The 16305-nt window shown below is 46.1% G+C and overlaps 2 protein-coding genes across 6 annotated transcripts; one reads left to right on the top strand and one right to left on the bottom strand.

Annotated features, from left to right (window-relative positions):
* Nucleotides 1-306: 306 nt before the first annotated feature.
* LOC136498337 (flavanone 3-dioxygenase 3-like) lies at nt 307-3912 on the bottom strand. The gene is made up of 4 exons (XM_066494281.1): nt 2741-3912; nt 1669-1907; nt 943-1564; nt 307-774 (listed from the first exon to the last, which is right to left on the bottom strand). The coding sequence occupies exons 1-3, from the start codon at nt 2906-2908 to the stop codon at nt 994-996; spliced, it is 978 nt and encodes a 325-aa protein (XP_066350378.1). The 5' UTR covers nt 2909-3912; the 3' UTR covers nt 307-774; nt 943-993.
* Nucleotides 3913-12876: 8964 nt separating this feature from the next.
* LOC136497141 (N-acylphosphatidylethanolamine synthase-like) lies at nt 12877-16003 on the top strand. 5 transcript variants are annotated; one of them, XM_066492934.1, is made up of 7 exons: nt 12877-13162; nt 13333-13411; nt 13504-13577; nt 13954-14081; nt 14900-14985; nt 15105-15242; nt 15353-16003. In XM_066492934.1, exons 1-7 carry the CDS (start codon nt 12915-12917, stop codon nt 15638-15640), a joined length of 1041 nt encoding a protein of 346 aa, XP_066349031.1. In that variant the 5' UTR covers nt 12877-12914; the 3' UTR covers nt 15641-16003. The 5 variants fall into 5 exon arrangements, with proteins under 5 accessions (XP_066349031.1, XP_066349030.1, XP_066349032.1 ...); XM_066492933.1 differs by having other exon boundaries at nt 13501-13577; XM_066492936.1 differs by having other exon boundaries at nt 13030-13162; nt 13229-13411; nt 13501-13577; nt 15353-16002.
* The last annotated feature ends 302 nt before the right edge of the window (nt 16004-16305 follow it).

Here is a 16305-nt window from a genome sequence, read left to right as displayed (position 1 = left end):
TTATAGACACAACATCAAAACAGTTAATTGTTTTGAAAATTGAGTTCTCCTACGGTCGTCTGACTTGACTTTTTGCCAGAGTGAGGTGAGAAGGCAGAGTGTGCTAGCTCTTCGTTTGGTGCTACCTCGTACATTGAGGCCAAGAACTCAGGGCCACCATAGACATGTGCGTAGAAAGTTAAAATGATGCTATGTCCTATGTGTGGTTTCATATAAAATCTTTGAAGAGTATACTAATATATTTATATTGATTGTTGAAGGGACAAATCTTTTATGCTACCTACAAGACAGCATGGGGGAGTAAAGCTAGTAGATAGCTATATTTGTTAAACACCTTAAGAAACAATGTAATGTAATGCTATGCATTGAAGGTATTGACTATAGATGTCGACCACCTTGTGCAGGCTTCTGATTCATGACCTCCATTTGCTTTAAGGGAATGGAATTCAGGTTGCTCACCAGCCAACTCAAAAGCACAAAGTAAGTAATTGACATGCTCAATATATAAAAATATTTTACACTGAGTCATCTAAGCCATTTTCACACCCACTCCAAGTTACCAAAGATGCTTTTTGAGCCTGAAGGTTGTGGTCTTGTAGACAATGGCCAAAGATGATTACACATGCGAGTTTTCAATGCTTCATGAACTGGAAATGGACACCACCAGACACAGACAGGGCTTTATTGAAGATTACATGGACGCTTCAGGATTTAAACATGTGACAGTAAACCTTAGCTCGATCTGCCTTCTCAAATATCATAGCACCAGTTAATCTGCATGGTTGGATGATTTTAAATTTTATACCAGAACTACATATCCCCACTATGACGAGGTTAGTACACCTCTTTATCAAAGCGACAAGAACATGGAAGTTTAGATTATTAGTCTGAACTCTAAAGTAGACAGATATGAAATGCAGTAGACATAGGATGATGTCCTACCACCTTTTGAACTTGTAGTGAAGGTTGTACCCTAATTACGGCTTGTAGTCCTTACATTCTGAGGCTTTCAAGAAAATTCCTGTGCTTGTTGTCCATATTAGCTGTGAGATAGTCGAGGAAGTCACTAAAGCTGCTCTCTTTGTATTTTTGGGGATTTTGTTCATCCACAAGCTCCTTGGCACAGGCGACCTTCTCATGTACTTCAAAACCATGAATGCTTGCTATAGAAATCCTTGACTCTTCAGGATTCAAAACAGCACGGTGCACAACTGTTTTGATTTGCCCATTGCTCAGGACTTCCATGTGGTCTCCTACATGGACATGCAATGCATGCGGAAGTCGCTGAGCTGTTTTCCAGCTGTTGCTGCTGCGGTCAAGGACTTCAAGGCCCCGACAACTTGTGAGCAAGATGGTAAGAAATCCATAATCAGAGTGTGGAGCCAGCCCTATAGCCATGGCATCTTGTGATGCTTTAGGGTAGCAGTTCACTGACAATAGTTGTGAACCTTCTTGAAATTTCCCATTCAGGTATTCCTTACCCAATCCTAGGCCTTCTAGTATTGCTTGCATCAGTTGCAAAGCCACCCTCCTTACTTCAACAGCATACTTTCCTATGTATTCCCTGATTTCAGTAAACAAAAAGGGGTCAGGTCAGTTCTTACAAACATGTACAGCCCACTGTGTAGTTCAGGTTTGTCGGAGATTTTTTGGGAAAAATTGTTTTACCTGTAGATTGGTGGTTTCTCTGGCCAATATTGAACCCAATCACTGAGTGGATGGGCATAATGCTTTAGGAATGCCCGTGACATGCTAATGCTATCTTTTGAGCTGGTGTCATATCTAACAGGTTGGCGGAGGTCCTCTGATGCAAACTCTTCCTTTGTCTCACTTGGTAGTTTGAAGAAATCTGAAGCTGCTTCAACAGCACAATCCATGACAGGTTGACTGATCCCATGGTTTATAACCTGCAAAAATGGAGCAATAAGCCAAGGGTTTGGACAGGGAAGTAAGCTTTCTCTGTTCCCTTGTAGTTGAGGATCTCGCAAGGGTGTATGGAGACTCAACAGCTTAAGTTATCTTCTTAAAGCAAAATTTGGCAAGCCCCTCAAGGCTGGAATGTTCATAGCACCTAGAAAACTGAGAGCATAACACCACAGAAGGGATGATTTACAATTTGACATTCATAAGTACTGAAATGACCTTCCATGTGAATGGAATTCCCTATGGCCCTATGGAAGTTTTAGCCATTGAAATGAAAACTGAAGGGCAATATGCGAACTGAATTCCTTCTCAACTTGTTGTTTATTGTCAGTTTTCATGCAACTGAGTAACGTGGAGCTGGTCGTCTTCATCTTCCAGCCCCTTACAGTTTCAGTAGAACTAGCTTACTCACCAAGACAATTACATAGTTTGGTCAAAAGTTCTACATATACTCCAAATTTCAGCCAACTTAAAGCGTAGACTCTTCATTTTGGGAGCCATAAGTGGGAATGTAGTCATGCAGTTGAATCAAGACAGATTGCTCATATCATAACCATCTTAACAACGAGATGCTATCAGAGCTAGCTTCTGGGTTTCAAAGAAGGTCTGTCGTCAAAGCATCTAAGGTTGAAGTATTTTATCTTCTGAAATTTTTGCCACGGAAGTCAGCTTCCTCGGTCCACTCTAGCAGTCAGCAGAGGTCACAGATGGCGATATTAAATATCAGTCAGAGAAAGGAAAAAGTCAAAGGAAATAGAGGAAAGGACAAAATGCAAAGGGAAAAGAACTGTAGCACTCTGTTCTTAAGCAACATCACCTGGAAGTACCCTAGATCATGGCATGCTTTAGCGATTTGGTCGACCACGCCAGATCGTGTCACAGAGTCAAGGCTGAGGTGCCCAAGGTTGATCACCGGCGTTGGCGAGAGGTGCAGGTCCTGGGACACGAGCTGCTCCTGAGCAACAGTCCTTGACAGGTCAGACATGTTGGCTGACGAACGGCAGCACTGGAGGCAGAAGTCAGGCAGCTACTATTCAGAATCAGAATACGGAAGGACCGTTGTGACTCAATCTACTTATAGGGTCCTGAAATTCATCCGAGGTACACGATTTTTGCTTCTTGCAGTGCTTGCGACCAAGGAATGAGACTACAGAAATGAACATACACCTGATGGTCTTCACCTGGACTGCGCTTACTCCAAAGGAGACGTCAAGGCATATGCACATAACGTCCATGCATTCATTTGTCAGTATTCCTGTCCAGGAGACGGTCCTCGGCCGGCACTGCATGGATGCGTCTGCCCTGGTGCCGTCCACCATGCAAGTAAATGTATCATATTCATTCTGTGGTTCCAGGCTTCTCCCTCAACCGCTTTCTTCAGTTCTCCATATCTCATTGACGTCGTGGCGGCTCACAGCTGGTGTTTTCTTATGACCCAAGGTTACGCGGATAATATTGTCTGGAGAGACGACTTGTTTCACTGATGTTGATGCTGCCCAGGGGGGTCTCATATGGGCATAACGCTGAAAGATTGGTCAATTATAAATGGTGCAGTGGCAGGGTCCCAAGAAGGCTACTTTTGGTGGTTTTCTCATGCTGCGTGCTCACTGCGAGGGTAGCATGGTGGATGATCTCCAGCCACAGGTGATGTCGGACGATGACGGCAGCATGGTGGATATGGATGATCTCCAGCCGCACAGAGCAGTCGGACGACTATGGTAGTATATGGTGTGGGTGATCTCCAGCCCAGCGGTTTTTGTGCTGACGCCTGTCTAGATTCAGGGCATTCGTGTTCTGTGTGCTGACACTCGACAGATCAAGAGAACTGCCAGTGGAACCTTTGGTTTGAACCTGCTCCCATGGTGAAGATAGACCAAGTTGCAGTACATTAGTGCAACCGCAATGTTGCTTACATTTCAGATACTCTATCGCCTCTAGCTCTGTCGGCGCTGCTAGTTTGGAATGGCGTGGATGAGTCGTGAGCATTGCTTGTTTGCTACCCTGTCACTAAGCTTATTTAGTTATTTCAGAAGATGTCAACAAGGACCCCTTGTTCACAGAAGGTTCAGACTTTCGAGTTTCTGAGCAGGCCCGGTGAGGCAGCTGTCCCTGCTATGATCGCCCGACCGAGATAACCAACGACCGAGATCTGGTGCAGACTTTTCTTTGCGTATTCTCTCTTCCTGGACTCTTGCGTGTATGTATCTGCAACGTTTGGTATGGGTATGGCATTGGTACAGTTGCCAGAGCGACACAGCGGTAGTAGAATAGTGACATCGGTGGGTAGCATGCAGCAGATATTTTGCTTCTCTGTGTGTCGGCATTCGTTTGGGAAACTAGTTTGCTGTCCACTGTCCTGAACTCCTGACGCAGTTGCTTATTGCTGCCGCGCCTAGATTATATATACGGATAATATATGACGTAATGCCTGCATCTTCTGCAGTTCTCTGTTCCATTTATAGTCCTTTGGATCCTCTTTCGTTTTCCTTTGTTTTCTTAGCGCTTATTTACAATCGTTTCAGTAATTTGTTGGATCTTTCCAAGGAGGAGAGATGGACACCTATATATAAGTAAGAACAGAAAAGACAAGATGCCAAGGATAGCTACTTATAACACAAAAAAATGAACGAAGCTCAGCTCATTCCGTAGTCGAGTCAGTCTACTTTCCTCGTGCGGTTGCTAGAGGTTCCAAGCGTTCTACTAAAAGGGGTAGCATGAGGTTGTATTTGTATAGAAGCTGACATGTGGCCAAGTGGTTAGTGTTATGAGTTTTGCAGCAAGCCTGTTAGGGTTCAAGACAGCACTTTTAGGGCCCATTGGAACGCAAAAATTTTACAAGAATCGTACATAAATTTCACAAAAAAAACATTTCATTTTTACAGCAAAAACACAGGAAACAAAAAAAAAACTTGTGTTTCGAAAAAAATGTCTTGGATTACAAGTAGGGATGTAGGTCCCAACCACTCCTCTACCATAAATTCTCCATTGTTATAACTAATAACAGTGTCTGTGGTATGTGTCGAATGTGTATTTTTTTAGGCCTGTTTGGGAGGCATTTTTTCAATTCCTGCATTTTTTTGTAAAATTAAACTAATTCCTATAAAATTGTTGTATGATTTCTATGAAATTATTGCATTTCAAGCAGGCTATATTAAAAAAAACTATGGAGGCTTGTGTGCATGTTTTGTTTTCTAATTTTATTTCCCTTTTTTCATTCCAACATCTATAGCTAATCATGTTTATTGGATTGTAGTCTTGTGCGTTTGTATATATATAATTTGATACTTTTTAAACTTGATTGATCCAACAATATGTGCAACATAACTTAATATTTTGGTAAACTAGTCCAACATTTTATGTTATATACGATATATTTGTTTGGATGTAGATATTGATGGTGCTGGAAATGGCTCACAATACCAAATCTATTATTTGGATGTACATAGAATTCACCCGTCTTCTCCTCCTCCTCTCCACCGCACCACCCCATCCCTCCTGTAGTTGCACCCGTCGGAGCTAGGGAAGAAGGAGAGGATCCCACCGAAGCTAGGCAAGAAGGAACCTACCATACCTGACGTGGAGAGGGTCGGTAGGGGTGAGGTGGTCAGCTGCATATGCGCAGAGGGTCAAGGGCGACGACCGGCAAGTGAGGCGTCGAGGGCTAGGTGCCGCACAGACTGGGGCGCATGTGAAGAGGGAGGCGTCGGGGGCTAGGGCACATAAGGAGAGGGAGGCGTCGTGCCGACGACCGATGACTGGCGAGGGAGGCAACAATGGCGACGACCGACGAGGGAGGCGCCGAGGGTCAGGACGTGTGTGGAGAAGGATAGCGGGCATGGAGGTGAGGCCCAATTTCACCTAATAGGCCAATACAAAGTCTTACCCCTCTGTATTGGGAGAGGTCACTCCTAGTTGTAGTCCAATACAAAGGTGTTGGGGTTGTAATTCTAAATCTCTTTTTCTTTACATCACCATAGAACATTAGCCCATATTGTTGTGGATAACTATAAGTTTATCTAGCAACCATTATAGGTAAGTTACGGCAAGAGCGAGCAACGGTTGCGTGTAGAACTACGGCTATGTAAGCAAGTGAGCAGAACATAGTGAGTAGGGGATGATGACCAAGACAAAAGCATGTCAGAGATAGCTCGAGAGACACCCAATTATACTAGGAAACTAGAGTTTTATATAATTCTATTAACTTTATGCACAACTTAGGGGAAAAGGAAGCCTACAATTAGCGGTGGATCTTATGATGGTCTATGGTGGGCAAAGAAAAATGAAGATAAAGAGAAACACCTACCTTTGCCTGCTTACCACGCAGCCCTCTGCCTTCCTCATGTCGCACGTTGAGAGCCGAGCTGCCAACGAGCTTCACCGTCCAAATCCATCGCCATCCGCCTTCCATGCAAGGAACTATCATCACCGCGAGTTTAGCAACGTCTAGCATTCAAGCCACACCTCCGCTATTGGTTGGCATACTCATTCTGCAATCAAATCCTAAGGCCTTCCTCGATGCACCATGGTGGTGTGCTGCCTCAATGTCCACCTCAGCTCTAGACATCCATGCTATAGCGAAGTATAGCCTCGCATGTTGAGGTTGTCTTGCAGAAGGGACCATTGCCTTATCTGATAAAAGTAACAGGCAACATCTAAGGAGCACGCTGTGGTGAGAGCAGTGGCTCTAGACTGTTAGGACCACGTCGCTCCAAACTCTCTCTTTCTCTGGCTAGGATTGAGCAGTGTGCAGACCGTGGGACCCCGAAGAGACAACACACACAGCTTGAGTTGAGTGAACGGTGGTCTTAATCTATCGAGCATACGTGGAGGGTGACCTTTTTCCTGGGGCTATACGCTGCTATATGCCCGCATTGGTATTGGCCTAATACACACACACACACACACACTGTTTTGCTATATTGCACCTGGGTGCAATCTGTGTACAGAATGTACCTAGGCCAACCGGCGCATCTTGTCTGGGCAACCGGCCCAACTAACCCACTAATCAGGCGCGCCACACACCTCTACCCTCTCCCACGCCAACACCATCCCACCAGACAGCGAGGCAGGCACACAACGAGCGTGCGAACGAGTTGTAATTTATGTACGACGGAAGTTGCAATCGGTTGAAGGGATGAGTTGCAATTTGTGTACGACTGAAGATACAATCGGCTGACGGGCTAAGTTAGAACCGGTATACAAATGAGCTGCAACCAGCCATCTAGGGCAGTTGCAACTGGCCTACCCAACCGGAATGTAACTGGCCTAACACCAAGGTTGCAATTTGTGTACGATGGAAGTTGCAATCGGTTGAAGGGATGAGTTGCAATTTGTGTACGACTGAAGATGCAATCGGCTGACGGGCTGAGTTAGAACTGGTATACAAACGGAGTTGCAACCAGCCTTCTAGGGTAGTTGCAACTGGCCTACCACTAAGGTTGCAATTTGTGTACGACGGAAGTTGCAATCAGTTGAAGGGATGAGTTGCAGCTGAGGGGCAGCGCTCGGGGCCTATACAGGCGCGTGGGTCTTGGGAGATACAGGCGCGCTGGTCAATCGGGTCAGACTCCACGCCGGTACGGCTCGTGCTCGCCGCGCTCACGGTCGGGTGCATTTGCTATACAGAATACACCTAGGTGCATTTTAGCCTCGTCCTATATATATATTGAGTAATATGCATCGTAGACCCTTGAACTTGTCTTGGGTGCCACTTAGGTCCACAAACTCTTAAATCATACTTCTGGCACCCTAATGTTGTTTAAGTATGCCACTTAGGTCTATAACTCATCGGAATAAGGTTTTGGCCGATGTGGCGTGGATAGGGTGGCGCAAACGCACTTGAGCCACGCGTGAGCCTCCTTTGGGGGACTGTTTTGAAAATAATCATCGTCTTCCCTAGGTGAAAGCTCTAGTTTGGTTTTGGTGAATTGATGAAACCCTAAGTGCTAACCTAGTTTATCAAGTGATCATGAGATAGATAGCACACTCCAAGTGATGAAGCAAATGAAGATCATAGCATGATGATAATGATACCATGATGATGATCAAGTGCTTGGACTTAGAAAGAAGAAAGAGAAAAATAAAAAGCTCAAGGCAAAAGTATAAACTATAGGAGCTATTTTATTTTAGTGATTAAGACACTTAGAGAGTGTGATCATATTTAGGTTTGATAGCTGTACTATTAAGAGGAGTGAAACTCGTATCGGAATATGTTTATCAAAGTGCCACCAGATGCTCTAACTCATTGCATATGCATTTAGGATCTAGTGGAGTGCTAACACCCTTGAAAATATTTGTGAAAATACGCTAACACATGTGCACAAGGTGATACACTTGGTGGTTGGCACATTTGATCAAGGGTGGTGAAGTTTAGGTGCAAGGGTAAGAAACTCCACTGGCGGAGTGTCCGCCCATAGAGTGCGGACAGTCCGACGATGCCACCGACGCCCTAGACAGAAAAGATAGAGGTCACTGGAAGTGACCGGATGCTGGCCTCGGTTGGACCGGCGCGTCCGGTCAGGTGTAGCAGCGAAGACGCTGGCGTTGGTCAAACGACCAGACGCTGGGCCGCTCTGCGACCGGACGCTGAACGGCTGTGTCCGATCATGTTGTCGGTCAGCACAGTAAGAAATCACAGTGTGACCGGACGCTGGCAGGGTCCGGTCAAGCATGACCGAACGCGTTCGGTCGGCAAAAATCAGTTTTGGATCCTTACTGTAAACGACCGGACGCTGAGGGTCTAGCGTCCGGTCAGCTCTGTCGGAGCATCCGGTCAACATGTCGACCGTTGAGATCTAACGTTCACTGTTGAACGCAGGAGACACGTGGCCGCCATCGGGCGACTGGACGCTGAGGAGCAGCGTCCGGTCAGTTGGACCGAAGCGTCCGGTCAGCCCGTGTTATACCTAATGAAGGGGTATAACGGCTCTATTTCGTGGGGGGCTTCTATTTAAGCCCCATGGCCGGCTGTAGCTCACAACTTTTGGCCATTTTCATTGATATAGCAACCTTGTGAGCTTAGCCAAAGCCCTTCCACTTATCTCCATCATTGATTCATCATCATAGTGAGATTAGGAGTGAATTCAAGTGCATTGCTTGAGTGATTGCATCTAGAGGCACTTGGTGTTCGTGTTTCGCTGCGGATTTTGCTTGTTACTCTTGGTGGTTGCTACCACCTAGACGACTTGGAGCAGTGAGGATCGTTGAGCGGAGAGTGGTGATTGTCTCTGGCTCTAATCGTGGTGATTGTGAGGGGTTCTTGACCTTTCCCCGGCAGAGCGCCAAAAGGTACTCTAGTGGATTGCTCGTGGCTTGTGTGATCCTCATCTTGTGTTGGTTGTGCAGCACCCTATTGAGGGTTTAGCGTGTGAAGCCAATTAGCGCGTGAACCTCTAAGTGAGTGAATCGCCACAACGAGGAGTAGCTTACCAGCAAGCAAGTGAACCTCGGTAAAAAATCATTCTATTCATCATTGATTCCGAGGTGATTGGTCTTTATTGTTATTCATCCTTGTGATTGATTGGTTCCCTCATCTACATGGCGGTATAATCTTCTTGATCACTCTCTTTATATTACCGCAAACTAGTTGTCAAGCTCTTTAGTGTAGCTAGTTGTGAGAGCTTGCTTGCTTGATTGGTGTGGCTCTTTAGTTAGCCTTTGAGAGCACACTAACATAGGGTAGTGTCATAGCTATTGTGTGAATAGATACTATGTAAACTAGAATTGTGGTAGGTGGCTTGTATTTTGAGTAGGCTAGTACAACACTTGCTTTGCCTTATAATTGTCTAACCATTTTGTTAAGTGTTGTTGTAGAAATTTTTATTAGGCTATTCACCCCCATAGCCATTAGGACCTTTCACCAGGCGAGCCACTGCCATCGCCGCTGCACAAGGGCACGGGCAAGCAGCATGCACGAGCAGCCACCGCGTAGCGAGCAGCATGCATGAGCAGCCACACAGGGCACGGGCAAGCATCATGCACAGGGCCACGGCGCAAGCTGCATGCACGAGCAGTCGCACAGGAACATGAATGAGCCGTCGCCGCGTAGGCGAGCCCGCGGCTGCGCACAGGCACGTGCCCAAGCCGCCGCCGTGCAGGCTAGCACCAGATGTCGCCACGCATAGGCGCGCGGGCGAGCCGGCTCCCAAACCGTGCCTGTCACGGGCTACCGAGGTGCCACGCTCGCGGCGTCCCCGTCACCGCCGCCGCCGGGTGCGGGCCGCTGGAGCTGGGCGTAGCCGCGCAAAGGTCATGCTCGCGCAGCATCATAGGGCCGAGGAGGAGAGCCACCGTGCCTGCGAGGCTCGCTGAGGGGGAGGGTGCCGCTGCCGCCGGTTCCTTCCTCTTCCTTCCGTCGTTCTGTGCCGTCGGCTCCCGATGCGAATGTGTATTGCGAGCAGCCAGACAGGCACGCGCACGTGTGCGTGGGCGAGATGCCGCCGGCGCGCATAGACACATTCGCGAGCCGCGACCACGCAAGCGAGCAGCAGGCGTGCAGGCGAGAAGCCGGCGGCGACGGCGCAAAGGTGTGCGCCAGCAAGCAGCTGCCGCGGTCACGTGGGCGAGCACCGCCGCCGATGAGCGCCGATGCGTAGGTTAGCCGCCGCCGCAGCAGCAGCAGCAACAACACGGGCCGAACACACATGCTGGCACACAGGACAGAGAAGCGCGCTCTGCTGGACTGGGTGTACCGCTACGACGTCGTCGCCGGCAAATGCGATCAGGAGCATGGCCACCCCGTTGCGCGCATGCGAGCTCGACGGACGCCGTGCCGGAGCCGGACTGTGTTCATCCTACTCCGGGCATAGCACGGCAGCATGCGAGCTCGACGAACACATGCGAGCTCGATGGATGCCGCGCCGCGACGGTCAGGGGCTGAGTCAGGCTCCGGGCACAACACGGCAGCAGAGCAGACTGCAGCAGCCAGCAGAGCAGGGCCGGGCTGGCTAGCGACGGCGCGGTGCAGGCCACAACAGAGCCGGGGAGCGCTGGGGCGGGGACGAGGAGTCGCCGGGGCACAGGCTTGCCGGTGAGCGACCGCGCGAGGAGGGCAGGGTTGGTCTCCGTGCCCGCATCCTGCGTAGCTACGGCATGTGCCTAGACGAGCGCGACGTCTCCATGCACGCCGTCTTCAAGGCCGAGCTCGCGGAGCTCCTCGGGCCCGGCTTTGCAGGCACGCGTGCTCCCGCGCGTGTTCGTTGACGGCCAGTACCTCGGCGGCGCCGAGGACGTGCACTTCCTGCATGAGGCGGACGAGCTCGGGCGCGCCCTGGAGGGGTGCGAGGCCGCGCCCTCGCGGAAGCTCGGGTACATGGAGGCGTGCACCGCCTGCGGCGACGTCCGGTTCGTGCCGTGCGAGACGTGCTACGGCAGCTGCAAGATCTTCGTCGAGGACGACGACGCGGGCGGCCCGTCTCACGACGTCGGCGAGTTTCGGCGGACGAAGCAGGCTCACATGCGCTTGCGCCATGCTGTCCACGCCACGTCGGCCAAAACCTTGTTCCGATGAGTTATGGACCTAAGTGACATACTTAAACAACATTAGGGTGCGAGAAGTACGATTTAAGAGTTTGTGGACCTAAGTGACACCCCAAGACAAATTCAAGGACCCACGATGCATACTACTCATATATATATATATATATATATATATATATATATATATATATATATTCAAGGACCCACGATGCATACTACTCATATATATATATATATATATATATATATATATATATATATATATATGAGTAGTATGCATCGTGGGTCCTTGAATTTGTCTTGGGGTGTCACTTAGGTCCACAAACTCTTAAATCGTACTATAATTTTATATATAGGGAGAGGCTATTCAGTAGCCAGCTACAGAATAAGTTATTCTGTAGCCACCTCCATTTACCATAATTTTATATACTAATTTATGATAATGTCAATATATATTTACTATAGTTGGGTTACTATAACACACGGGGATATTTACCATAACGTTATAGTAAACCACTTAGTAAGGAGTTACTATAATCTCATAAATTAACATAGTAATTATCGTAACTCAAAGTGGCTACAGAATAAGTTATTTTGTAGCCAGCTACAGAGTAGTAGTTCTATATATATATATATATATATATATATATATATATATATATATATATATATATATATATATATATATATATATATATATATATATATATATATATATATATATATATATATATATATATTCATTCCAACCTCAATACAAATGCGATGACACATGACGGCGTAAAGCGAGATGAGCACGTTAGCTCATTTTCAAGGGATAGGGTATTACATATCTGAGGTGATATTTTTTTAGGACAGATCTATCCTATTTCAACCTTAAACCAAAGCATGCAAAAATCTAAGATCGGCTATCCTTTACCCAGCCATCCCCATAACCGAAGTGTAAAGCTCATTTTTGTTTTAGCTTGCAAGTTGCTTCTTTGTTTTATCTTATACAATGATTCTAATTCTACTCCATTCACTCCAAAAAGTAAGTCAAACAATCTTTGGTTGGACCAGTTTTTCTATAAAAATATGTGAAGATTGTAATATATATATCAAATAAGTATAATTAGATTCATTATACGATATCTATTTTTACAAACAAATTATAGAACATTACCTTTTTTGAGACAGAGCAGGTATGGTCCACGACCCAAAGCTAAAATAAGGAGTGTTCTCTCTTAGACAGTCAGACGGTGTTATGCTGGTAATCCATGATCCAAAGCTGAAATAAAAAAGACAAGTGTTCTCTCCCGAATTGTGGTGTGCTAGTTACGGTCTTACGGCCGATATTTACCTGGAAAATTCAAAAAGAAAACAAAGCAAAACTGTTTGTAAAAACGCGAATCCAGCAAACGGCGCAAGCTCATGTCCAGTCGGGACCCACCAAAACTACCAGTGTCCCTACATCGTCAGAGGGACAGCGACGAAAAACCGAGCCCACGCGAGAAGAAAAAAGGAAGTGGAAACAAATGGAGGCGTCCGCGGAGGCGGGGGCGGCCGCCGCCGCCGCCGCGCGAACGTTGAGGTGGGCGGGCCGCGCGGGGCACCTGGGCGGCGTCCCGCGCGCCGCGGTGTTCGCCGCCGTGGGCGCGTTCGCCAAGGCGTACGCCTCGCTGCTCAACACCACCACGGTCCACAACGCCGACGCGCTCCTCCGCCTCGTCTCGTCGCGGTTTCCCGGGACGCCGCTCCTCACCGTCAGCAACCACATGTCCACGTATGTCCCCCTGTAACCTCCTCACTCGTCTCCCTCCCCCATGACCCTTGATGCTTGTCGATTCAGACTAGACACAGTAGCTGGGATCAGATGTCTGTTGACCTGTTGCGTTGCTTGGTATGCTCGATCTGTCGTAATTCCGGTGCCTTCCCTGATGAGTTTTGCGTCAGCATTGGTTCCAAGTATCAGCTGGCAGTGGAGTGCCTGGAGCGTATGTTGATTGTGGTTTCAGTCTACGGTGGATCTCAGGCTAGTTTCCCCCCCACTGAGCACATGCAAATGAGTAAATCCATTAAGCATTAGCATCCATGGATGTCATTGATCTTCTGTTTTTGTAGCAGTGCTGGCCCTGGCCCTTGAAGCACCTGCTGTCTCCTACATGTAGCAGTGCTGAGGTTGTACACGCAAATCTTAGGTTAGATGTGGTATAGGGATAGGGGAAGCTTGAAATTACATTTGTCTAGCTGTAGCTGTGATATTTGATATTATTCTTTTCTTAAAAAGTGCTTACTTGCTGCATGATTCCTTATTTCTACAACATCACCATGAATCATTGTACATTGATTGTGTATATTTAAGTAAACTACAATACATTCCTTTTCGCCATAAAATGTGTATGAAAGGACAAAATAATCATATTCACAAGTGCGGTGCCACCGTGTTGTCGTGTTGTACACGTGTCATGTATCAGTGCTCGTGGTTGTCAATTTGCTGACCCCACATTGTTTTCTATAATTTTGTTTGTCGGAATTTCTGTAACACAGACCTTATGTTTATACCTTTTGTACCAGGTTAGATGACCCGCTTATGTGGGGGTTCAAGGGTTTTCCAACTTCGGATGCAAAGCTTGGAAGGTGGGTGCTGACAGCAGAAGATATATGCTTCAAGAATGTAGTCATGTCTTACATGTTTCGACTTGGTGAGCCTTAATATTCCTATTTGTTATCTCCGTTCCGTTCCTGTATTAGTTTTCTGAGTTCTAGTGATGCTCTGCATGCTAAATCACGATGGGTTGCAGTTTTGGTATGTATAAAATTACCACCTATATATGATCTGCTCATGTGGGTTTTGTGGGTGAAAATTGAACTTTTTAGAGACAGTACTTATGTAGGTTTGGGTATGTATAGACTGACACCTGTATATGATCAACTTATGCGGGTTTTGTGGGTGAAAATGGAACTTGTAGGCAGTGATGTTGATGCTACTTCTCAAAAATCTGAGATGATGTAACACGATCTAGTTACTGAGGTAACATCTCATATGAAGATATGGATTGTTGCCTTTTTATAGAGGAGTAAGAGGCATTTTAAGGTGTATCCAGTGAAGCATGCAAAACAGTAAAACGTCTAGCACAATCCTATTTAATCCAGCGAACATCTGTATGTTCCTCTTATGAAATCTAGTTTCATTTCAACTGCCAGCAACCTTTTTAAAAATTCAGTTTCATGGCACTCAACTCAGTCACCAAGACTTGTGAATTGCTGAGAGTTGGCATAGTTTGTGTTCTGCATGTGCCATAATACGCTCGTTTGCAGTATTGTGTATCAGATAAGATTAGCCGATGCTTGCTAAGCTATGTGCTGTGGTACTAGTACAAGAAACAATACTATCAAATCTAGTGCCTCATCATCTTTTGTTTAACTGCTATTTAAATGTCCAGTGCTTACTCTTTTCCCTTCACATTCTTCAGTTATTCTTATTTTTCACTTTTAAGGTGACACATAATTGTGCGCACAGGGAAATGCATACCAATCACAAGAGGGGGTGGGATCTATCAAGAACACATGAATGAAGCCCTTGACGTGCTTAAAAATGGAGGCTGGGTATGAGAAATTTTTTACAATTACATACTGATCTTTCTGTCATCAACAGATGCCATATCCCTGCCTATGGATTCTAGCCTCTATTTAATTCCAAAGTTCATCATGACATATTCAAACAGCTGCATACATTCCCTGAAGGAAAAATAGCCCAAGATGATCATCCAATTAGAAGATTGAAGTGGGGAACTGCCAGTCTTATTGTCCGAGCACCTATAACTCCAATAGTTTTGCCAATTGTTCACTCTGGTTTTGAAAAGGTACACGGAAGAATGCTTTGCATCTCATAATGAAGACATCGTAGTATGTGGTATAGAACATTCTTTCTGAAATATGAATATATTCTTACCATGATGCCATTTACTTCCAGGTCATGCCAGAAAAATCGTTCTTTGGACGGCGGCCGCCAGTGCCACTCTGCAGTAAGAAGATAGATATCATTGTTGGAGAGCCAATAGAGTTTGACATGCCAAGCTTGAAGCAAGAGGCATCAATGGTACCCCATGATTCATCCTCTGAACGGAAGGGATGGCCAACCATTACACCAGATGGACTGGACGAGGCCGCGCAAAGATGGCTTTACCAGAAGATGTCAGATAAGGTCCAGTCTGTGATGGAGAGATTGCGGAAAACAGTTGTCAACATGAAGCAGCATTGATCTTGTTGACCTTTATTCATCAGGGAATGGGAGGTTTATTTTTTTCATTTTTCGTTTTTTTCCACGAATACCTTCTTGAACTGCTGGTTAGGATTTGTTAACTAGCTTGAGTTGGTGGATACAAAAATGGGCAAATGGTCGTCAAACAAGTCTGTCAAAGTATTGGGAATAGAATTAGAGCTCAGATTGTTACATGCTGAGTCTTGAGGTATTAGTTAGTCTTGAAAGAAAATTTGTTGTTCATTATTTACCATCAACTGTTCAGGTGCCGGTTTTATTGAGGCATGAATAAAAAGCCTTGTGATGTTCAGTTGCAAAATTACCATCCATTTACCTGTTTTAGGTCTACAGTTTTTTACTTTTTTTCCTTTCCTGATCGGTTGTCTAATGTACCATGGAAATGAAAGCATACCAGAATTACGTTTTCATCCAGTGGGTTAAAAAGTGTATCTGCGCTTGGAATTCGGCCAGGAGGCCTAAACTTTGAGCGTTGGTGTAGAGCTGGATGATGTAAAGTTGTAAACTGTCTTGTGGTCTTGGTTGTACTATAAGGCTGGGGATTATTCACTGTAATACTTAAAAAAAAGTGTATTTGCGCTTGGAAGGCAGTTGCCTACTGTAAAATCGGGCCAGCCCGGAGCTGTGCAACGCGCTTCAGAACTGTG

This window comes from Miscanthus floridulus, chromosome 12 (genome assembly GCF_019320115.1).
Source record: "Miscanthus floridulus cultivar M001 chromosome 12, ASM1932011v1, whole genome shotgun sequence".
In the NCBI taxonomy this organism is placed as follows: domain Eukaryota; kingdom Viridiplantae; phylum Streptophyta; class Magnoliopsida; order Poales; family Poaceae; genus Miscanthus; species Miscanthus floridulus.
The sequence above is the reverse complement of the archived record's forward strand: the minus strand, read 5'-3'. Positions and strand labels throughout refer to the sequence as shown.

Bases quoted from the DNA above. Each gene is read 5' to 3' on its own strand.
- LOC136497141 (XM_066492933.1), top strand. From the start codon at position 12,915: ATGGAGGCGTCCGCGGAGGCGGGGGCGGCCGCCGCCGCCGCCGCGCGA. The intron at 13,163-13,332 runs GTATGTCCCCCT...GTTTTGCGTCAG, and splicing joins GTCAGCAACCACATGTCCAC to CATTGGTTCCAAGTATCAGC. The intron at 13,412-13,500 runs GCTAGTTTCCCC...CTGTTTTTGTAG, and splicing joins CAGTCTACGGTGGATCTCAG to CAGTGCTGGCCCTGGCCCTT.
- LOC136498337 (XM_066494281.1), bottom strand. From the start codon at position 2,908: ATGTCTGACCTGTCAAGGACTGTTGCTCAGGAGCAGCTCGTGTCCCAG. The intron at 1,908-2,740 runs GTGATGTTGCTT...CCATTTTTGCAG, and splicing joins ATGATCTAGGGTACTTCCAG to GTTATAAACCATGGGATCAG. The intron at 1,565-1,668 runs GTAAAACAATTT...TACTGAAATCAG, and splicing joins GAGAAACCACCAATCTACAG to GGAATACATAGGAAAGTATG.